At 37.3% G+C, this 24,631-nt stretch overlaps 2 protein-coding genes across 12 annotated transcripts in view; one reads left to right on the top strand and one right to left on the bottom strand.

The window, feature by feature from the left end:
* Positions 1-76: 76 nt before the first annotated feature.
* On the bottom strand, positions 77-23,299 carry mysm1 (Myb like, SWIRM and MPN domains 1). 8 transcript variants are annotated; one of them, XM_012961556.3, is made up of 21 exons: positions 23,115-23,206; positions 22,901-23,028; positions 21,476-21,551; positions 21,146-21,216; positions 20,087-20,164; positions 18,273-18,302; positions 17,122-17,200; positions 16,479-16,577; positions 15,510-16,288; positions 14,253-14,383; positions 14,055-14,158; positions 12,834-12,911; positions 11,714-11,799; positions 9,273-9,327; positions 9,098-9,148; positions 8,934-9,008; positions 8,359-8,547; positions 7,869-8,001; positions 4,232-4,337; positions 2,883-2,940; positions 206-788 (listed from the first exon to the last, which is right to left on the bottom strand). In XM_012961556.3, exons 2-21 carry the CDS (start codon positions 22,963-22,965, stop codon positions 558-560), a joined length of 2,574 nt encoding a protein of 857 aa, XP_012817010.2. In that variant the 5' UTR covers positions 22,966-23,028; positions 23,115-23,206; the 3' UTR covers positions 206-557. The 8 variants fall into 8 exon arrangements, with proteins under 8 accessions (XP_031756763.1, XP_012817009.2, XP_012817008.2 ...); XM_031900903.1 differs by having other exon boundaries at positions 77-788; positions 22,901-23,299; XM_012961555.3 differs by lacking the exons at positions 22,901-23,028; positions 23,115-23,206 and adding an exon at positions 22,708-22,860 and having other exon boundaries at positions 77-788; positions 18,273-18,299.
* The window catches only part of oma1 (OMA1 zinc metallopeptidase), a 55,557-nt gene continuing 54,198 nt past the window's right edge, over positions 23,273-24,631 (top strand). For all 4 annotated transcript variants that reach the window (XM_031900906.1, XM_004913950.4, XM_031900908.1 and 1 more), the window contains exon 1: positions 23,273-23,502. The gene's annotated coding sequence lies outside the window, so the exon portion shown is untranslated. The remainder of the gene's footprint in view (positions 23,503-24,631) is intronic.

Here is a 24,631-nt window from a genome sequence, read left to right on the forward strand (position 1 = left end):
AGAGGAAATGGGGTTGTTGCACCATTCTTTTGTGCAAAAAGGCAGTGTTATCCCTTGAAAATAGCAGAGAATTATGTGTATAAATGCTAATTTAATTAAACACAAACATCTCCCACAGCTTATCCAGGCCTACTTGTCATCCATATAGCAAAAACTTACTCATTACACTATAAAAACCCCAAACACTGCCACGTAACACAATGCCTTGACAAAAAAGAACATGCTAAAACCTTTTAATAGCACAAATTTAAAATGAAGTGCAAAGTCTGTCAGACTGGCCGTGGAATCACAGAAGTGGGGCTGATTTACTATTGATACTGAGTGGCTGAAACCCCTATAAGTCAAAATTAGGGAAACTCTGGGAAATAGCTTTTGCTACTATTTCCACATTTGTTAAACAAATTTGTATATTCAAGGATAAAGTAGAAATAAACATGACAGCATCCCTAGAAGAACATCTTGGACCTTTTTTTCTATTATTCAGCAATTTTTGTGTGTGTGTAAATCCAAAGTACTGTGTTTACCAATACATTAGCAATCTTGAATTGGAAGAGACTCTAAAGAGATTGGTGTCCATTTGGTTCCTTTGAATAGTCTTGGAAACTGTCCCTTGCTACTATGGTATCAACATTTTGTTTATACGGATCATGTTCTTCAGTCTCATAATTGCTTTTTCTGCTGGTGTTGTAACTGGTTAGAAAGAATTCCTCTATACGATGTAGTAGTAATTCTTCTGTTAAAAGAGGACAGGTTGTATTCCCTAAAGTTTTCTTCATACATATCAAAAGCTGTGGCAAAGGAGAAAGAATACATATTGTTAGACTTGCTGCCTGCATTAGGCATATTAGATTGCAGAATTCATTTATACTTTAATATGCCAGTTATTTGATAGAGATATTACAATGCTGACCAACAGGTATGTGAGTTGCATCACACTGACATGGGAACAGATGTAGAGATGTAGCACAAAGGGTTGAACCTTAGAAACAGGCTCTGGATACCCTCTGCTAGCTGACAGCAGATGCTGCATTTTACCTTATTAAAATAATGTATCGGATAGGTAATAAGGAATTTAACTCAATAGACTTTTGACATGAGAAAAATGCCTAAAATGCCAGCCACCATGGAGTGATATAGCAGATGTGTACAGGCAATACCCACATGTGGCTTAAAACCAAGTATAGGTGTAGGACCCATTATCCATAATATTTGGGACCAAGGGTATTCCGGATAAGGGGTCTTTCCGTAGTTTGGATCTACTTAAAAAATCAATAAAACATTAATTAAACCCAATAGGATTGCTTTGAATTCAATAAGGATTATTTATATCTTAACTGGGATCAGTTACAAGGTACTGTTTTATTACTACAGAGAAAAAGGAAATCAGTTTTAAAATTCTGAATTATTTGATTAAAATGGAGTCTATAGGAGATGGGCTTTCTGTAATTCGGAGCTTTCTGGATAACGAATTTCTGGATAAGTGATCCCATACCTGTACTAAAGCACTTCAGCCAAAGGAATTGTTTTCTGTTGCCCACTAGCATTCTAAGTATACCCAAGAGTTGCACAGTGCAGCCCCCTGAAAAGCACTAAAAGTATTAGAATTTTTTTTTAGATTTAATATGTGTAAAAACGGCTATCCATCCAAAAATTCACCAGCTAAAATTTGCTGAAATCATGTAGACATCAATGGCAGATGTCCCTTCCCTGGAGGATCCTTCTATTGCTTTGAAACTTTAAAGGTTTGTGACTTTTCCAGTTCAGACTTTAGTAAATTAAAGATATTCCTGTAAACTAGTTTAATCTCTTTAAAAAGAGAAATGTTAGTCTGTCTCTCTCAGTCTTCGCAGTTTATTAAAGTCAGTGTTCTAAATGATATGCTTGTTTAATCTTTAATTGGTCCTGACAAATAGTTTGTTATTTTCAAGTTTGTAAAACAGACCTAATGTGGTCACCGTATACAGCCTTTAGACCCAGTCAGGAGAACATATATAGACCTGTGATAGACTGAATTAGCTGTTATAGATTGCAGATCAGAATAAGCAGTTTTAATTGTATTTTTAAAAATAAAATGTCTCTAAAAATGTAAATGTAATTATTATTATTATTATTATTCATATTCATTTATATAGCACAGACATACTATGCAATGGTCTACAGAGATTATACACCATTCACATTAGTCCCTGCTCAATAAGATTTACAATCCTATGTTCATATTCTATTCAGGCACCCTATGGTCAATTAACCAAGTTGTTTTTGGAGTTTAGGCTGAAACCAGAGTGCCTGGAGAAAACCCACACAGACCTAAGGGAAACATACAAACTGCTCAAGTTTCCTTGATGGAATCTGACATAGGACCCCAAGGCAGTAGCACTAACCATTGTGTCACTGTGTTGCCAATGTACTTGTGACCAGGCTTGTGACATAACAGCTCTAATTCTCAAAGTCAAAGTGTCAGCTAACTATGCAGTGTTCCCATTGTCAATTATGGTAGTTGAATGAGAGATGTTGTGCCAAAGGCCTGGTATAAGCAGTCTAAAACTGCCGATAACCCAGAAAACACTAAAAATATGGTGCTTAGAAGAACATTTTGAGTAAGGTAACAAGATCCTCTAACAGAAATTAAAAGTGGTTTTCTAATACAAATCTGAAGACATGCTACTGTACAGTTCTGCAGATTTGTAAATGTGCAGGGAAAAAGCAAAGTGAAATAAGGCAGCTGCTAGAGACACTGTGCTTTACAGTACAGAGTTTTGTTGCTTGAGTTAAATAGAAAGCAACAAATAGAACTAAGTATATTTTAGTTGTGCAACATAGTTTTGGCTACAAATTAGGAAATAAAATACGTTATACATCTCTTTAAATTGTACATTGCTTACCTTCTGTAAACATGTCAGCTCACTGTCATGACGGAATCTTTTATTCATTGAAACACTACTGCTCAGAAAGAGAGAAACAGTTAATAATTCTGAAAGCAGAGTTTTGTAAACCCTGTCTTTGAATACAGCTAGCCTGATTGTCCCTGATATGGTATTCAGAACTCTTCACCTCAGGCAGAGCGAAGGGTGAAAGGTACTTTTAATCAATATTCATCGTAAAACTGAGACTGTAGGCATATTGGGAGAAAGAGAACAGCAGAGGATTAATCTGCAACTTAAGGTCCTGAAACAATTATTTTCTATTAGGAATGCCTTAAACCTATAATTTAGTTAAAAAAAAAATACATCATATAAAAATGTAACCTTTAATTGCTTTAATGTTACATTGGTTTAGAGTCTTAGGCTAATGCCACACGAGGCGTAGGGCGGAAAAGCACTTGCTGAGAATTCTGCCCTACACCTACATGTGCCTGCACCCAAATGAATGGAATACACTCGGGTGCAGGCACATGTAGCTGATATACGCATGAAAACGCAAGACTTTGCATTATCTTGCGTTTTCCTGCTACATGTGCCTGCACCCAAGCGTATCTCATTCAATCGGGTGCAGGCACCTATAGGAGGCATAGGGCGGAATTTTCAGCAAGCGCTTTTACGCTTGCCGAAAATATCCACCCTACGCCTTGTGTGGCATTAGCCTAAATGTGGTTTAGCACTAAGGATTCAGCCCAATATAAAACTTGTAAAACTTTTGCAGAATCACAAACCAAATCCTGGATTCAATGCATCCCTATTGCCCATGGGTGCACAGAGATACAATAAAAACTCCCATAGAAAATACGTTCTAATCACTAAAATAAAATGATTAAAGGGACTGTCATGATTTTTATGGTGTAAAATAATTCATTTTAAATGTTATTCTTGAACACTGGTGTGTAGGTGCCATCTCAGTGCATTGTGCCTGAGTCTGAGCTTTCAGGAGGAGCCAGTGTTACACATTAGAACTGCTTTCAGGTAACCTATTGTTTCTCCTACTCCCATGTGGGAGCTGCTATTTTGCTACCTTCCCATTGTTCTGCTGATCGGCTGTTTGGGGGGAGAGGGGTTGTATCACTCCAACTTGTAGCACAGCAGTAAAGAGAGACTGAAGTTTATCAATGCACAAACTATGGGCACCCGGGAAAGTAAGAGCATGTCTAGCCCCTCGTCAAATTTCAAAATTAAATACTGAAAAATCTGTTTGCTGTTTTGAAAATTGGATATTGATGCTGGATTCTGCATTCAACAAAAAAAAACCCATGTTTTTCCATGATAGAATTCTTATAAATTGTACTTTAGTTGTCGAATACCTGTGAGATGATTTGTACTTCTCTATTATCCATCTTGTCTTTTCAAAAACCAGCTCCCACTGTAGTTCTCCTTGCATGTATTCAACATCAAACTTGTAAGGTATTCCTAACAGACAGAAAATATACATCTGAAAAATACAAGTGCAGTCATCCCTACAATTCCAAGTATAGGATGTATTATACAGAATACTTGGTTTTCCAGATAAGGAATATATCCTTAATTTGGATCTCCATATTATGTCTGCTAAAAATAATGTAGACATGAATTAAACACAATAGGATTGTTTTGCCTCCAATATGGATTCATGCAGCTTAATTACCATCAAGTACAAGATTCTGCTTTATTACTACAGGTATGGGATCCCTTATACGGAAACCCATTATCCAGAAAGCTCCGAATTACGGAAAGCCTATCTCCCATAGACTCCATTTTAATCAAATAATTCAGATTTTTAAAACTGATTTCCTTTTTCTCTGTAGTAATAAAACAGCACCTTGTACTTGATCCCAACTAAGATATCATTAATCCTTATTAGATGCAAAACAATCCTATTGGGTTTAATTAATGTTTATTGATTTTTTAGTAGACTTAAGGTATGGAGATCCAAATTACGGAAAGACCCCTTATCCGGAATACCCTTGGTCCCGAGCATTTTGGATAATGGGTCCTATACCTGTACAAGGAAAAAAGGAAATAATACATTTAAAACATTTAAATTATTTGATTAATGTGGTCTCTATGGAAAACAGAAAAGGATCCCATACCCATATTATATAGAATAGATACATGCTCATAATCAGGTGTTATGAGCATGGATTGTTTAAAATGCAGAATTTAAAAAAGGCACTTGGGAAAAACACAAGGGGGGCAATTCACAAAAGTGGTGATATTGAGACAAAATAAAAGTGATAGAGATAGATTTGTAAAATTTTCCCAAACCCCTATCTCCACTTGTGAATTTGTCTTTTAAAGAGACAGTTTTCAGATTTTGTCATTTTACCAACAATTTTTTGTATGAATATGTCTTTAGCTCTTAGTAAATCTGTCAGCGTGCCATCAAACCCGGACCCACATCTACACGAGCCTCGGAATAAGGATTTTACCAGCATTTTGCATTTCATTTTGTCATTTCACTTTAGGGGCATTTCCTGAAGGGTCATTTTAGTTTGCCTAGGGAAACTATACATCACTTTTTTAGGACAAGCCGGGCTTTCTAATGTTTTCTACATTTCTGCAAAGAGATGAAAGGGTCTAAATACGTTCTTCGTGGGGAAAAGTGAATCAAGGGCCCACCCCCTGCACTACTCTGCCCTCACACTACCTTCTCTAGTTCCTACTGATTACTGGTCAACAGCAATCCGGCCCACACGCCAACATGCCCGGCAAAAAGGGGCCCAACAGGACTAGGGCCCACCGGGTTTTTATCCAATGCCCTGTTGGGGGTCAGTCAAACCTTGTACCCCAATATCCCAGTTTGTGTGAGTCAAAATGTTATTATTGCCTCATTCATTAAGCTAAAACTAGCATAATAATGCAAATGCGAGGTAAAAAACGTTTGTATACATAACATATCAATTGTTTTATCAGTGTTTTACTTGTTTATAAAATGTCAGTGAGGCTTTTTGCACCTAATATTCTAGGGTTAGACAGAGACTTGTCCCCTAACAATGAGTCTGCTAATCCCTGTTAACATGTTCATGATCCCCCAATGGGGCTCCTACCAGAGGTGTGAAATGGAGACTGGGTGAAACAAAGCAAAACAGCAGAGGTTAGAACTGATCTGACAGAGAGTTACACTGAGCTTTACGCCATTTTGAAAATGGTGGGGGAAAATTACGTTAAAATGTGGTGTAAATGTCATTTAAAAGACAAATTCACAAAAGTGTCTGTAATCTATCTTTCTTTCACCAAAAACAGAAAAGTGGCGGTTGAGTCAGAATTCAGGCGGATTTCTGTTTGTGAATGTGGAGAAAGGATTTTCCACCAGTTTTTCCACCACTTTTACTCCAAAAAAGGGCTACCTCCACTTTTGTGAATTCCCCCCAAGGTGTTACAGTACTTTTTACAGCTGTAGTCTTTAGCAACATATCAGATTCTGCATTAGTTGGTCTTACTGCACTAGACTAATTAGAGCTAACCTCTGATTTGGGTTTAAGGTTTACACCAGCAGAGAAAAACTGCACCTGCTTTGTGAACTCACCCCCATAGAAAATGTGCTGGTACCTCTAATAGGTAACATACCTAAAATGAACACATGAGGGTAGTGGCTAAAAGTGGGTAGGCGGGGAGAAGTGACAATTTTAGAAACATACCAATAACCATAGAAAACATGAGGGGTAATCCGCACCCATCAGTAAGCAGAATAATAAGAAGAATTGTACCTTTTTTTTTCACCAGCCCTAGGCTATGCAGTCCTGCCTTCCTCAGTTTAGTCAACAAAATAATACTTGGCAAGTAAATAAATACATGTATAACTGATTAATGCAAAAGATTAAAAAGCAGCACGATTTTTACCCATGGGAAAATACTATAAAAAAATCCAATGTTCTCATGCTTTGCATGGAGTCTAATCCAAAGCTGTAGCTAAGGGAGGGAAGACAGACCAGTGAGTTGTAGTAGCTTTGTACTGAAAGCAGCACTCAAATAGCACCAGGTTTGCTTACTAAAGGCAAGAGAGAAAGATATGGTGCCTTACACACACACTGCTCCAATGTGGCCACATCCTTAAATATTGCCTTGTAAATGCACAGTTTGCTGAAAGAGTCACTTACATTCTGCAGTGGGGAGTCTATACACTACATGGAACTATATGCTGAGAATTCAGCAACCTTTATCACTGAGCTAACAGCAACAGTTTATGACAACAAACAGTTTAGCAACAAACACATATGCAACAATGTGTTTGTGTCAAATGTCCGGCACTACTCGGCACATCTTTGCTCTGGGTTTGGAGCTAAAATAAAGAAAATAGAGTAAACATTTTTATGTATTTATTTTTTTAAATACAAACTGAGAATGTTGCCCTGAATCTAAGCCCATGGCACTTAAAAAGCATATATAATTCAATTAAACGATAGACATACATGTAATGCAAAGGTAAGTGTGTCATTATAAAACATTTATTCCTGCTGGATGCTGTCAAATCAGGGATTTTTAGTCTATTGGATAGGATCAAAAAAAACTGATCCCCTTTAATCTTGTTAAAATGTTGTCAGAGTTGAAAGTAGCAACAAAAATAATGTGACTAATAATTCTAATTCTTGGGTCACTAACAGCGTTGGACTAGCCCTCCAGGATACTAGGAAAAATGCTGTCATTAGGCCCTTCTGCTAAACTAACCATTTGGCCTTGTATGGCAATCCCATGGTCATTCTCTATTTTTATATGAGGAAAATTAGGGGGAAATGGAGGGAAGTATAGATTATTATATGTAAAGAGGAGTGGCCAGGAGAATAAAGAGTAAAGCGAATATGTTGTTAAGATTGGACCTGTGCTGTTCAGTTTGTACACTGCTTCTTTTGGGAAAGCTTATTGGCAATAAATACTTAAATAGTAATGTGCAGGGTTTTACATTATATTTCTGCATGCAATGTTGGATTATTTCTAGATCTGCAGCAGATAAATAGCAATACTTACTGTAAGACCCATCTTTGCTCAGCTCATCACTTATAATCAGGCAAGACACCTGGGACTGGGGATGAGGATTTCTTTGATTGTAAGGACTTATTATCATTCCCAAGAATTTTGCTCCACCACGAGAAAAATAATTCTGCAACAAAAAGATTAAACATATACATCACCATACAAATGATGCATTACAAAGGGGTTGTTACATTTATATAATTAAATCTGCATCCACTGAAGCAGACCAGGCATTATTTCTTTTTTTAAGGAGAGCAATTTGCTGTAGAGCTTAATCAATAAGCAACAAAATGCATCAAATTGCTCATACCAATCACAGTTTGATGACCCAAACCAATTATTTAAGAAAGTTATAAACGACCAGTTTGATCAATAATTGTTCAAACTGGCTGACCATGTAGCAACACGTGAAACAAACAAAAGCTATTTAACCCTATGAATAGCCAGTAGATAAAAAAAAAAAATGAGGTCTAATCCGCTATACCTGGTATTTTGCCTGTGTGTCAATATCTCGAATAGAGGGATTTGGATCGAAAGCAGGATGTGAATGGTACCATCCGATTACACTGTATCCTCTGGACGCCAGTGCCTCTGATGCTTGTGTCTGTGAGACAGGGTCCATCTCACACTGCAGTCCGGTGCTGAGACTATTGCATGGCTCTGCTGCACAGATCTGTATGAAGAATGTGTTGAACCTTGTATCAAGGACCTGCCATTTAATACTGGCTAGGAACATGGAAAAAACACTTGCTGTTTCCTGTATACTGAACACCACCAAGTGCTGAAAAACACAGGAGTTCATAATCCCCTATCAATACGGCAGCATGCCATAGACAGCAGAATTCCAACAATATACATAGAAATCGGCCTCAAGGTGATTCTGATAAACCACAGCTATCAATTAATAACTATTTTAACAAGGTATGTTATAAGGAACACACCCAACAGATTTCATCATAACGCCTAGCATACAATTTATACAATTAATACAATTTTATTTATTTAAGATAAGTTAAAATTAATGAAAGATTTATGCTTGCACATAAAAGAGAAACTTACTTCTACAACACTTTCAGATTCTGTATACCTTCCACCTAATAAGCCAATCACCTCAGCCATGGAGACATGTGCATGCTTTTAATAAAAGACACAACAAAACAAATCAGTATACATTTATATAGATCTATTATGTATAAGAAAAAAACTAAGGTCAGATACCTTACCAGGTCTAATATTAGCATAGCTTCACATGTTACTTTCACTTGAAATGGCGCCTAAACAAAAGATTATTTTGTTAAAACAATGCCTTTTTATGTGAAAGAGAAAATTAATCTTTCTTTTGGGCAAACTGCTTTTGGGAATATCATTTTTATCTCTGACAAATATATTAATTTCTACCTTTTTCTCTTCACTGAATGTAGAGCAGGGGATCAACTGGAAAGGATCAAATGAGCTAGTAAACAAAATAATAAAAAAAACACAAATAAAAAAAAATAATAATGAACAATAGCATACAACCGTATGTTAACTGAGCTAAGAATCCAGTGCCAGAAATAGGTATTTGGGCACCCCAGAAAAACCATTGCAACTGCTTTACTCTTTCTATCTGATGGGCCTTTTTCTGTACTTCAGCCCCTACCATATACAGAAGTGTCACTATATAAATATCTATAATAATGTATAGAGAGAGACAGATTCAGATACTAGATATGCAGCCAATAAAGCACATCCAGTATAAAAATCAAGCAAGGGATTATTTCGATGGTAATAAGTACAGAGTGCTGCTGCAGCAAAGAATATTTTCCTATAAGGTGAAACAGAGACTGGAAAAGAAAAGAGGCAGGGCAGACCCACAAAACTGCACTTCTAGTACTCAAGAGCCAAAGGCAGAAGCTGTTTCTGCCTACCCATATTTCCAGCCCTCAAAGAAACAATACTTCTTACAACATGGGGTGAACAGGATTCCATAATGTTTAATGCGCATACAGTTTATATTTACCAAGTTGTTAGCTATTTTTATATTACGTATGCAGTAACTGGCCATTTCTTACTGATTCAACCTGAATGCATCAGTGGAGAATACATGAATGTGCCATACCATAATACACACATACAAACATAAACTGTCCCATTAATTCAATTGTTCATTAGTCAATGCTTCTCCTAACACATATACAGTGGTGTGAAAAACTATTTGCCCCCTTCCTGATTTCTTATTCTTTTGCATGTTTGTCACACAAAATGTTTCTGATCATCAAACACATTTAACTATTAGTCAAAGATAACATAATTGAACACAAAATGCAGTTTTTAAATGAAGGTTTACGTTATTAAGGGAGAAAAAAAACTCCAAATCTACATGGCCCTGTGTGAAAAAGTGATTGCCCCCCTTGTTAAAAAATAACTTAACTGTGGTTTATCAATTTCAATTTTCAATTTCAATATCAATTTCTGTAGTCACCCCCAGGCCTGATTACTGCCACACCTGTTTCAATCAAGAAATCACTTAAATAGGAGCTACCTGACACAGAGAAGTAGACCAAAAGCACCTCAAAAGCTAGACATCATGCCAAGATCCAAAGAAATTCAGGAACAAATGAGAACAAAAGTAATTGAGATCTATCAGTCTGGTAAAGGTTATAAAGCCATTTCTAAAGCTTTGGGACTCCAGCGAACCACAGTGAGAGCCATTATCCACAAATGGCAAAAACATGGAACAGTGGTGAACCTTCCCAGGAGTGGCCGGCCGACCAAAATTACCCCAAGAGCGCAGAGACAACTCATCCGAGAGGCCACAAAAGACCCCAGGACAACATCTAAAGAACTGCAGGCCTCACTTGCCTCAATTAAGGTCAGTGTTCACGACTCCACTATAAGAAAGAGACTGGGCAAAAACGGCCTGCATGGCAGATTTCCAAGGCGCAAACCACTTTTAAGCAAAAAGAACATTATGGCTCGTCTCAATTTTGCTAAAAAACATCTCAATGATTGCCAAGACTTTTGGGAAAATATCTTGTGGACCGATGAGACAAAAGTTGAACTTTTTGGAAGGTGCGTGTCCCGTTACATCTGGCGTAAAAGTAACACAGCATTTCAGAAAAAGAACATCATACCAACAGTAAAATATGGTGGCAGTAGTGTGATGGTCTGGGGTTGTTTTGCTGCTTCAGGACCTGGAAGGCTTGCTGTGATAGATGGAACCATGAATTCTACTGTCTACCAAAAAATCCTGAAGGAGAATGTCCGGCCATCTGTTCGTCAACTCAAGCTGAAGCGATCTTGGGTGCTGCAGCAGGACAATGACCCAAAACAAACCAGCAAATCCACCTCTGAATGGCTGAAGAAAAACAAAATGAAGACTTTGGAGTGGCCTAGTCAAAGTCCTGACCTGAATCCTATTGAGATGTTGTGGCATGACCTTAAAAAGGCGGTTCATGCTAGAAAACCCTCAAATAAAGCTGAATTACAACAATTCTGCAAAGATGAGTGGGCCAAAATTCCTCCAGAGTGCTGTAAAAGACTCGTTGCAAGTTATCGCAAACGCTTGATTGCAGTTATTGCTGCTAAGGGTGGCCCAACCAGTTATTAGGTTCAGGGGGCAATTACTTTTTCACACAGGGCCATGTAGGTTTGGATTTTTTTTCTCCCTAAATAATAAAAACCCTCATTTAAAAACTGCATTTTGTGTTCAATTATGTTATCTTTGACTAATAGTTAACGGTTTTTGATGAGCAGAAACATTTAAGTGTGACAAACATGCAAAAGAATAAGAAATCAGGAAGGGGGCAAATAGTTTTTCACACCACTGTATACTTATACTTAAATAATAACGTACATACCTCTTGACTTGTCTTGTTCCTTTGGAATATTTATAAGATTTGATTTTCTCCTCATGTCTCCTAGCTAATTCTTCGGCTGAGAGATGCTATCAGACAAACGTATGTTTTTATCAACTTGATAATAACTGCACAGCACATGTATGCCTTGCCTTTATATACCTAGTTGGTTATAGACATGTACAAATAGATGCCTAAAATGAAGAAGTTCAAAAGGCAAGCATTGCAAATTAAAAAAAATATATTTAGTATTCTTGCCACTGAGATATGGAAATGTAATTAAAAGGGGGTTATACCTAAAACAAAAGATGACTTTATATGTAGGAATATGAAAGGGTATATGTAACAAACACACATACACAGAAACATTCAGACATTTGGTAGCTCAATGGCTGCTACGCAAAACCAAATATGATCCACTAAAGGGCACACTCATAAGTCTTAATATACAATTTTACTATTTAATCTACCTGTATAAACAGAATGTTAAACCAGAAGTCCTCTAACACTTATTATACATATACATTACACATTTACTGTTAATGTCTCTACAAAATAAAATAAGCAGTCTAGAAGATGTCAGACTGACTACTGTTATACACCGGTACACATCCATACTTCAGCCCAACTACAGTAGATAAAGCCAACTCAAATATGCTGAATGGTGCCAATGTGTTGGCGCCCCCCACCCCCATTGAATATAATCACTTACTTTAAATGCTCCCATTTACTGAGAAGTTCACCGGCCCTGGGTACTATGCCTTGAGCACCACACAACTATTTCTACTGATGTCAACGTGATGCTCTTCACTGTCCAAGACAGCTTGCATGCACAGCAGAGTACAAATTCAAAGTACTATACAGTGCACTATTCAGGAAAGAACAGATGATTCCTGGGATGTTGATAGGGATGACAGTGATTTAATGGGAGGATGCACCTAACACATTGGCAACTCTTAGTGAATTTGCATTGACCTTTATGACTGATTATGATTTGTAGTCATGAAAAAACTCATCCCATCTTCAATAGTGAAATAAAAAACAGGTGATTATTACTGACAAAGACCTTCAAAAATGATATTAAGTTGCTACCCTAAATGATAAAGAGACTATTAAACCTCACCTCATATGTCTGTCCCTCAAGATCTTTTGCATCACACCAGTTTCCCCAGGGGTCTCTGACACGCCTCTTTCTAGTGCGCTTAGACAAAGAAGAAACCCAATTTAAAATTACATAAGCACCGACAGACCAGGTATGGCAATTTATTCATTTTGCAAAGCAAACAGGGATTTTATGTGTTAATCCTTGTTCCTAAATTGTTTTTAAGAGTCAAAGAACACAGTGTTTTCACTGTCATCCTGCAGCAGAATGCAGCCCAAGCTTGCAAAATACAATTACCAGACCTAAGTCCTTTTGCTCTGCTGTCAGCAAAGAACGAAATATGTATTTGTTCTCAATGAAAACTGTAAAACATTCTTTAATCTTCATCGATTTTGTGTGAAAATACATGAAATCCTCTCCATTTTCTCTATTCTCCAATATTCTCTGGAGAAAGATAAAGGAAAAGAAGTAAAATGTGGCAAATAAACCTTGAGCAGGGAGAAACTATGGAAAAATTAAGTGGGATGCCAATTTAGAATCTGAACTTGTAATAAAGCAGACTTTATTTTACTTTCCTAAAAACCCTCTCAACTTATATAATAATAATAATATAAATCTGTATGGCTTAATAGAAACAGAATGAATAGAAATTATGCAGCAATCCCAATTTACACCTGACACATATTGCTCTGGTTCACATCGGGGAGTACACTACTTGTCATGGACAAAACAAAAAAGCTAAAATTTCTTGGGTTTTGTATAGCTGAGCATGTTTGTAACTGTGTGGTACACAATCCAACAGTTTCTAGGGTAGCTGCAATATGAGTTACTTTTTTTTGTAAACAATTCATTAATTTTACTGAATAACAATCTTCATTGGAATTTTTTTTTTCAAACACAAAATTAGTTAGTTAGAAAAATATGTCATAATTACTACATTCCTGTACTGCTGTAAATTACTGCCACTATATCACAATTAAAAACCTACTATTATTCATATGATTTTATGAATCTGAATGACAGCTGATCCCTATAGTTTTTTTGGCCAAATCAATGTGTGGGGCAAATCGTAAACAATGTCATATTGAAAAAAAATTTAGTGCTTTCATGTAAAAATATCTTAACATACTTTTGAAAGTTACTGGCTATTGCAAAATCTTTCTCTCTGTAATATGTTAGTATGGATCTATTATTCAGAAACCCTTTATCCTGATCGCTCCACAATACGACCACATTCCTTACCATAGATTGCAGTCGGTGTGCTAATTTGTATGCCTCCAAAGTGTCTTTTCCTTCTTTGCCCTTTGTTTTATCTACTGGGCGAGGTCTGTTGTAGATAGCTTGCTCTGAAAATATAAAAAAAAAAAAAAAAAAAATTAACATTTTACTGGGTGAACTAAGCCAGCTATTAACTTTTTTTCTATAGAAGTAATAACTCACCACAGCCAAAGTTAATTGCACCAATTAATTCCAAGTAAGTGTGTATGCGTCCAATACAGTTCACATCACCACAGTTTTTTAAACCAGGACGAACGGAGGTCTTATTCAAATATTTGGGTTTACAATTTTCCCTAAACAAAAGCCAAAAAAATGCATTAATAAATATATTTTTTTTATAACTGAATACAGAACAAATCTTTGCATATGTTTTCATTCAGTTTTTCACCATTGTCTACCTTAACATGTCTTGAGGTCTAACACTAGTACAGGTGCCATTATTGCTATTTTCAATATAAAATCTGAATTTGTGTGATGAAATTATTTACTCAAACTTATGTTAATCACATTTGGTAATTGATTACATACATAAATAAATAAACTCAGTACTCTGGGCATGCACACCAAAAAGCTAGGAGCTTAGCTTTCACATCATACTAAACATTCAATTGAAACAGATAGTACAGGTATGGGATCCGTTATCCGGAAACCCGTTATCCAGAAAGTTCCAAATTATGAAATGACCGTCTCCCATAGACTCCATTATAAGCAAATTCTAATTTTTTTTAAAATGATTTCCTTTTCCTCTATAATAATAAAACAGAACCTTGTACTTGATCCCAACTAAGATATAATTAATCCTTATTGGAGGCTAAACAACCCTATTGGGTTTATTCATTATTTAAAGGATTTTTTAGTACGGAGGTCCAAATTACGGAAAGATCCCTTATCCGGAAAATCCTAGGTCCCAAGCATTCTGGGTAATAGGTCCCATATCTATAATAAGTTAGAGTTTTTTTGTACTGATGATTTATAGATATGGAAAGATTATAGGTTTTAAAAAGCAGTTTACTCATAATGCTGTAGTACAGTAACACTTTGGCTGCATAATAATTTCGCTATTGTTGACATTACCAACAGCTTTTAGTCTGTGATGATACAGTTTGACTTATATATTCTCCTGGATCACATTGTGGTAGCCTACTCAGGTGACTGGAAAGAAGAGTCTTGTATAAATATAGAAAAATACATATTTAACTGTTAGCTTGCTAAACTAGTTAAACAATCTTATACAAAGATTATTAACAAATGTCATTTTACACGTAGCAACTTTTACGGTTGCCAAACCTTAAGAAAAAAAAAAAAAATAAGTAAAAAAAGTAAATTTTTAAATATGCGTACAATTCACAATGCTGAAAATACTAAAACTAACAATTTATGACAAGAGATAACATGCCCAAACATTGTCCATGACCCTACCATTGATCCAAAATATAATTACGGATCCTCAGGTAACGATCTGGAGTTTTTGCTTGTCTACCTTCAAAAAACTCTGGGATTGCTTGTTTTTCTTCATCTAAAATTAAATTTCTGTCAATTTCTATATCTTGGTCTGGTGGCTTTATCTCATCATCTTCGTCTTGAGAATCATTTTCATTCTCGCATAATACAGTTAGATGTTCTGCATGAGAAGAGAGGCATTTCTCTTGGAAACAATGCTGTTCATCTGGATGATCAGTTAGATGTTCTGCATGAGGAGAGAGGCATTTCTCTTGGAAACAATGCTGTTCATCTGAATGATCATAATCATCATCTTCGCATTGCTGTGGATACAACATCCATTTTGGGGAGGGTATACAAGTTAATGAATGTACAGAATCCAAGCATTCAATGTCGCTTTGTTGCAGCACATGTTTGGGAATATCAGTCTGCAAAATTTCTATTGTGATATTACTTTTTTGTTGTACAATGTCTGTCTCTAGCTTGTTCTCTTTATTTGCATCTGTTGTATCAGTTATGACTTTAACAAGATCTGGATTATTACGAAGTGGTTCATCCAACTCATCCGTTATGTCTATCTCTTCATCATCAGACAGCTTTTCAATCTTGATAGCATTTAGGTTTGGGTCGGCTCGTCCACGTAAGGTTGGCTTTTCATCTGTTATTTCAGGTTCATTTTCATGGTCCTGAAAATCAAGTATCTGAAGACTTTCAGTGCCAATCTTTGCCTCCTCTTTGACAAAACCCTCCAGCTTACACTGTATAAAACACAAAGCAAGCTTAAAAAAGGATCAAATGTATATTGATTGTGAATCATTTACAGTGATTTAAAACATTTTTAAAAAATAAATAAATATTTCCAGAACCTGATTGCTATACAGGGTTTCTGAGTTTAAAGTATCTGGTAACATTATTTAGGGGACAATATAATTCAAATATCAAACAAACCTTATTTTTAAAGTAGTGCCTTGCATAGCTTTTTACTTGTAATACAGTTCGACTCCCAATCAGCTTTGCAATACTTGTCCATCTTCTGCCAAAAGTAGCCTTTAAGGGGAAAAGAAAAAGTTTTTATTACTCATCTGATGGTCTTGCATGAGTAATAATAGATAATGAATTAGTGGCAGGTGTATTAACAAACTATTACAATAGAATGTGTATATTAGACAAAGAAGCAATCCAACATTATAGTGGCAAAACTGCAGTCATCATTAGATCTCGGATTAAAAACAGCCTGCCAGAGGTAGGTGAGTATTAATTGACTAATTCAGACAATGGTTTTGTTGCTAAAATGTTTTATGTTGAAGCATTGCCACTGAGTAAGCAGACTGCAGAACTGTATTTTTTTTACTATAATAATTTGCCTGCATGCCATACCTTCCTACCTATTAATCCACTAAGGTCTCCAACTCCTGTGCATAGGTAGTATATAGCATTCCTTAGAGACACATCTGTCAAGCTTCAATCTCACCAAAACCTAAAGTTTGATAATTGTTTATGCTACATAAGTATGTTATATCAATGCAGTTATGAACCAATAAAACAAACATGCTGTATTACTGACTGGGTTGCAAATTGTAACAGTTCTTACCAGCCCCTGCTCAAAGAGTTTTTTTTCTTCTGTAGTCCATTTCACTGGGCTACAGCTGGTTTTAGCAGGGGTTCGTACCCTTAAGAGAAAGAAAATAAAATAAATATATCTATGTATATCTATATAACGTTTTAGATAAGGTCACTAATATTTCTGCAATCGTTTAGTTTCGAATTCTATTTTTTATTTTTCTTTTCTGGATACAAAATATTATATGGTAGCCTTGCAAGATTATTCATTGTTGTGGTATCAGTGATACCACCTAGGCTTGCACAAAGTCTATAAAACAAACCTCCCCAAGCAGAAGCAATAACAAATGAAGAAAACTAGGTTTTCTTTAGAGGTGCAAATGAGGAGAAAAATCAATTGCATTGGGTAGTGGTAACACAATAAATGGTTTGCAGTAAATCTGCTAAAGCTTTTTTCTCCTACTTTTTGGATTTGGTTGCAGCACAGAGCAACAACTAGGAGCTAAAGCTTTTTTCGTAACTTTATACAAAGTTCTCCAATAATTTTTTATTTTTGAACTTTGTTGGACTTTCCCTAATTTCATTAACATAATTTTTACGGTTTGGAGACAATCTGTCAATCTATACTCCTTCTCATACAGAACAATACCTTGCTGGCCTTTGCTGCTAATGACAGGCATCAATTGCTACAGCTAACATTATTTTTCACCCCAAGGTCCTGCTTCATCAAGGATGTGTGTAACTTAATCCCACTTAGGGTATTAGTAACTTGCATATTTTTGTATTTATAATGCATAACCTTACATTTATCAACAGTGAATCTTGTCTGCCACGTACCTGACTAGTCTACTAATTTGCCAAAATCTGCCTACATGCCACATCCTGCATAAAGTAACTGGCTTGCATAGCTTTGTGTTATCAGCAAACACATATACATTTAATGGGAATGTTGCCTTGGCAACCACCCTCTGTACACTATACTTAAGTTGGTTTTCTATACAAGTACAAACAACATTACTAATGCCAACAGACCTTAGCTTAAAAAGTAAAGTTCTATGTGGCACCATAATAAAAGCTTTGACAAATCCAAGAAGACCACATCTACCATACTTCTCTCAGATACAGAAAGATGTAATGGGTTTCCAAATACATAGTGGCAATGCTCTGCACAAAATTACTTACATTACTCTAGGTATTTTCTTCTGGGGACTACTGGGAATTAAAAAAAAAAAAAAAGAAAAATCATAAAATTCACATAAGTCATACTATTACAACCAACTGTTAATAAAGGAGCTAAGAGTATTACACAAACGTCACTTCTAGGGGCTGATTTACTAACCCACGAATCCGACCCGAATTGGAAAAGTTCCGACTTGAAAACGAACATTTTGCGACTTTTTCGTATGTTTTGCGATTTTTTCGGATTCTTTACGAATTTTTCGTTACCAATACGATTTTTGCGTAAAAACGCGAGTTTTTCGTATCCATTACGAAAGTTGCGTAAAAAGTTGCGCATTTTTCGTAGCGTTAAAACTTACGCGAAAAATGCGCAACTTTTCGCGTAAGTTTTAACGCTACGAAAAATGCGCAACTTTTACGCAACTTTCGTAATGGATACGAAAAACTCGCGTTTTTACGCAAAAATCGTATTGGTAACGAAAAATTCGTAAAGAATCCGAAAAAATCGCAAAACATACGAAAAAAATCGCAAAATACCGATCACTACGAAAAAAACGCAATCGGACTCATTTCGACCCGTTCGTGGGTAAGTAAATCAGCCCCCTAGCATACACTTTTTATACAACCAAAACAGTCTATCTGTGTTTTCATTGCATATAGTACAGTGACCTACTACTAAGCTGTGAGAACAGTTTGTTGCTGAACCCAAACTAGAAGCTACCTCTTTAGGACTTTTCAGGGTTTATGTAACAACAGGAGCAAAGTTTGCTACAGGTCTAGTCACCTATAACAACTAGGGATGCACCGAATCCAGAATTCAGTTTGGGTTTCAGCCAAGATTCGGCCGAATCAATTCAGAATCCTTAAAATCACATGATTTTTTTTTGTTACATAAACATGGAGGTTGAAAATTTTTCGCTGCGCGCTATGCACATAGTTGTCTTTAACCCTTCTTTGTCCTTATTTGCATATGCAAAATAGAATTCAGATTCAGTTTGTTTTTGGCCAAATCTTTTGCAAAGGATTCGGCCAGATCTTAAAATAGTGGATTCAGCGCATCTTATTGATTCCTATAGCTTGCTGCACCTGGGCAAATGTTGTGCAATCACTCAAACTTTAAACTACTCTTCTCTCTCCACTTCTTTGCTTTAGCTAAGAATGTACCAAATCTAAAATGTTTGTATTGGAACAAGTAGAAAACTGAATCTGAACCCTAGTTAATACATTTAAGCAAAAATCAAAAATAAATTTTATCATGAAAAAAGTTTAACCTTTTGTTGTCCAGTTCTTTAAAGTCTCATGACCTTAGGAGAACAACACCCCCCCCCCGTTATAAAAGCCCCCTTAACTGGTCTGCCTCAACCCCCCCCCCCTCACCTCTCCCTTATCGCATACTCTGTAACTTTAAAAAACTGCCCCTGTCCCAAACCCAAACCTCAAAATGCAGAGCAGCTGTGTAACTGGGCGCCATCTTCTGTTCAATCGTAGAAGCTTCGGGTATCGCCACTGACACGGACCCTGCTTAAGCATGTGCAGTTGGGGCTATCAGGAAATCAGCTTCAACTGCACATGCTCAAGCAGGGTCCTAAGTCAGTTTGGCCAGTTTGGGAACCCCACAGTAGAAACAGACTGTAGTATACATGTAGCTGAGCCTGTGAAAACCATAACGCATTATGCTTCATAGTCTTTTAAGAAGATGAATGAAACCCAGTACAAAACCTTTTTTTTTTTAAAATAACTTTTAAGTATTGTTTAGTTAAGTTATTTATTTATTTTATTTGAAAAATAATGTATATCAAAATAATATTATTTCATACCTTTTGATGCAGCATTTTTCTCCTTCTTTAGAATCTGACCAAAACTTCCCTGCTAGTGGCTTGTTAGATAGATAATATCTGAGTAATTTATAAGGAGGTTAATTAATTATAATGTATTTCTTTTTATATCACCACAATTGTACGCAGTGCTTTACAAGACTCCGAATTATCGTCTCGATAATTTGTGTGCCATGGCTATCGGTCGTTTAGTCGATCACGCAGATTGGAAAATTTTAGTCGGATAATAATAAAAATCTATGCATTTATTGTGTATCTGATGATATCCTTAGGTGACCTACAATGCATTTCTGTACAATTTCTTATGACTGTGTGTTATGTTCAGAACATTCTCTGATTTTTAGGACTTTATCCTACAATTTCAATCTGAATGTTAGTTCTAGATTGTTGCATTTAAACGTAAGATCAATATCTGAACATTCGTTGGAAAAAGACTAAAATCTGAACGTGTATGGCCACCTTTAAGTAATAGGAGTTGGAGGAGAGAGGTTTAAATGCAGGTGAGATAATGCAGCACAAAGTGGAAGTAGACTGCAGTGGGAGGAGATGAGAATCTGGAAGCCAACTAATATGTTGGAGAGGATAAGAGGCTCTTATCCTCTCCAACATATCAAAAGAAATACACAGGTAGGGACTTATTTCTGCAAATTTTAACATACAATGTACAACATTTCCTGGTATTGAATTCAATGTAGGCTGAGAAGGTAAGGATGGGAATCTAAACTGACACTAGGAAAACTAGATCTATGGTGGTGTCTTCAAAAGTAATGTTAAATGGATGAATGTGGACAGGTTAAGACAAGGATATGACTATATTGCTCTCAGTCATATTCTGTTCCAGGATGCTATGGTGGTGAGGCTTGGTGTGATTTTGCCTGAGAAGCAGGGTTAAAAACAAATTGATGGTACTGTGATTCTATTTTTCCAGGTGATAGGCAAGCAAACTGCCATTGGAACAGCAAACTAGACTACACACAGTCATTGTTTGTTTGTACTGACACAAAAAACTACTTTTCAAAATATGAATATACGAAAGGATACTGTTCCTCAAGCAGCATTTTCTTAATTGCTTCTCTGTTTTCTTCACTGATTGAACTGTCCAATGTCCATGGCTTAGAAAACAAACAAACTACTATGAAATTATATATAATAAAAATAACAATAGTAACAAACTGAAACAGGTACCTAGGCAAGAATTAATCTATGCCCAAAATTAATACGGCTGTTATGGTCATTACCAAAATTTACAGTTGACCATTGTAGGATCATAGGCCCTGTACAAGGTACTATTTTCTAATAGCATTAATATCATTTTTTTAGATCAATAAGCAGGGGGAAGCTACAAAAATAACTTATGAAAAAATGACTTACATTAAGGCCTTCATTTTTCCACTCTGATTCAATGTAGTGCTCAGGAGCAAATCCAGTACTGAGGCTGTCATAAATACTGTAATATATATACAAAATTAATGGGTATTAGATTTGCACAAGTCACTATTTGTTACCCTTGATAAAGGTCCCAATATGGACCGAAACGCTGGACACAAGTGTTATGTGAAATAGAGACATTTTGTTGATTTAAATATAATACATTATATATAAAGAGAGTGTTGTTTCTTACCAAACATATGCATTTTTAATTGGCAGTGCACCTCAACAGAATGTTTGGAGATGAGTGCAGGATATATATTAATAAAATTAATATATAGAATATATAACATATTTTAAAGGAATAGTGACAGTATTACATAAATCATTTGCATGTCATGTCCACTACTTACTTTAGACCCACTTCCCAATTCCATAATTGTCATGGGATATTTCACCATGTGACATGGGGAAGGAGAAAAATAGACTTGCATATGGCGGGAGAATAAAGAAATAGAAAAATATGGAACGTGGGAAATAGAGAGAGAAAAGTAATAGGCACAGAGGGCAGTTATGGAGAGGGTAATAAGAGAAGAGATATGCACATGGGGAAAGGGGGAAATGATAAGAGTGGAACATGAATTTAAAATTACATGGTAACTTACAAGAGGAAGGAAAGGCACACTTATAAATATGAAAATGGCACACTGGAAATGGAGAAGAAAGGTGGCTTAGACTGAGGAAGTTGAGTAGAAAAGGCAGAAGAGGCAATGAAAAGCTGAGACGAAAAATGGAGACAGAGAGGGAAAATATAATTAATGTTGAAAAAAGTTAACTAAAACAGAAGAAATGAGACTAGACCAGAAATATAAGAGGATCAGAACACACATCTTAAAAAACTACACATACATGAATGAATACCACCTGAGGGAAGCACTATGCCTTCTTTTCCTAGGGAACCAAAACACCCAGAACCAACACTGCTAGAACATGGTATTCATCCCATGGCACCACACTTCCAAGCAAAGCTGACCAGACAGCTCCACTGGAACAATCAGAAAAATAGTAACAATAGTAAAATACATGACACTCAAGGCATTTTAACTATTTTCCCCAAAAGCTGAACAGTCAGGCCAGCTTAACACAATTAGTTGCCATTAGAATTGGTTATAAAACGTGGATCCAGGAGACATCACGTTTCTAATATAAAATCAAAGTCTGTTCCTTGTGCTTACACTACAAATACCTTCCCGACAACATTCACACATGGCAACGTCTCCCTACAAGAGGCACAGTGCAGGACTACCATGGACTGTATGATGCATTAAAAATATAGAATAATCTCCCTTCGATGGCATGCATGGCTATGGTTTATGAGAAATAAAGAGAGCATTTCACAATCACATGACATCTTTTAACATTTCTCACCTTTTGCCGGATTCATTTATATCTCCCTCTATGTCAATATCAACATCCGCTGCTTCCTCGGCCATGATTGGAGGGGCGGAGTTAAGGGACGACCCTTAGGAGCTACGTTCCCTCCTCGTTTTCCAGGCCTGTGAAGGGGAAGTAAACCTTTAAAATGGTAAACCTTTCACTTGAGCTGCCTATAGAAGAGCATACAATAGGTTAATTTATATACGTTTTGCACATATATCGCGCTTCTTCGTCGTTTCCCTGCCATAGTTATTAGACATTTGGAAAAGTCCGCTCCAGGACAGGACGCGTAGTCCCCGCCCAACGCTACGTCATAGTCTCTGGTGTAGAAGGCAGGCGCGCGTTTGCGCGTTCACGTTGAGTGCGCTCGGGCACTGTACTGTGTGTCACATGTGCGTCGTCAGAGTGAGGCGCGCTTGTTTGTGGGTATAGTTACAGCTGTCAGAGGGCTCTGGTTACTGGGTGCTCATACTGACTTTGGCCGGAACGCTGTACGTGCGTGACACACGGGATTGTAGGTGTATGGCGGGCGCGGGCATGACTGCCTGTAGGCTTTGACCCTTGCTTGACATTTTCACACTTGTATAGCTGGGGTAAGTACAGAACATGGGCTGTGTAGCTTTGGGCCAAAGAGCACAGCAGAGGTAATCAACACTTTCAATGGGCTCTACCTTTTAAGTTGTCTATAAACTACAACTTCCAACAAAATCCCAAATAGGCAAAAGCTGCATGGATATTTGTCCCACCTTGAGCAAGTTTTTCAGTTTTGGAAGGGCACCTGCTAGGGGCCACGGAAAATGTATTGTTGCCCCTGAGCTCTTTGCTAGTGTTTCATTGGCTTCCCCTGTAGCCCAGGAAACCACAGGCAGTGGTTTGAGGGTGCAAAGGATCACTTAGGGGCACATTTACTTACTCACGAACGGGCCGAATGCGTCCGATTGGGTTTTTTTCGCAATGATCGGTATTTGGCAATTTTTCGGAAAATTGTCGCGACTTTTTCGTTGCCATTCCGAATGTTGCGCAAAATCTGGCGATTTTTTCGTAGCGTTACTACTTGCGCTAAAAGTCGCGACTTTTTCGTAGCCTTCGCGCCGAGTACGAAAGTGCGCCATTGAGCCCTATGGGAGACTTTCCTTGGGCCGGGTTGGAGCTGCAGAGTGCCATTGAGCCCTATGGGAGACTTTCCTTGGGCCAGGTTGGAGCTGCAGAGTGCCATTGAGCCCTATGGGAGACTTTCCTTGGGCCAGGTTGGAGCTGCAGAGTGCCATTGAGCCCTATGGGAGACTTTCCTTGGGCCAGGTTGGAGCTGCAGAGTGCCATTGAGCCCTATGGGAGACTTTCCTTGGGCCAGGTTGGAGCTGCAGAGTGCCATTGAGTCCTATGGGAGACTTTCCTTGGGCCAGGTTGGAGCTGCAGAGTGCCATTGAGCCCTATGGGAGACTTTCCTTGGGCCAGGTTGGAGCTGCAGAGTGCCATTGAGCCCTATGGGAGACTTTCCTTGGGCCAGGTTGGAGCTGCAGAGTGCCATTGAGCCCTATGGGAGACTTTCCTTGGGCCAGGTTGGAGCTGCAGAGTGCCATTGAGCCCTATGGGAGACTTTTCTTGGGCCAGGTTGGAGCTGCAGGGTGCCATTGAGTCCTATGGGAGGCTTCCAAAATCATGCTAAGTCTGAAAGTTTCGCCCGCCGCTTACGAGCGCTCAATACGAAAAAGTCGCGACAAG

The sequence above is a fragment of the Xenopus tropicalis genome, chromosome 4 (genome assembly GCF_000004195.4).
Source record: "Xenopus tropicalis strain Nigerian chromosome 4, UCB_Xtro_10.0, whole genome shotgun sequence".
Taxonomy (NCBI): domain Eukaryota; kingdom Metazoa; phylum Chordata; class Amphibia; order Anura; family Pipidae; genus Xenopus; species Xenopus tropicalis.

Bases quoted from the DNA above. Each gene is read 5' to 3' on its own strand.
- mysm1 (XM_012961554.3), bottom strand. From the start codon at position 22,781: ATGGTAGTCCTGCACTGTGCCTCTTGTAGGGAGACGTTGCCATGTGTG. The intron at 17,201-18,272 runs GTAAGTAATTTT...CTTTCTCTTAAG, and splicing joins AAGAAAATACCTAGAGTAAT to GGTACGAACCCCTGCTAAAA. The intron at 14,159-14,252 runs GTGAGTTATTAC...TTATATTTTCAG, and splicing joins TGCAATTAACTTTGGCTGTG to AGCAAGCTATCTACAACAGA.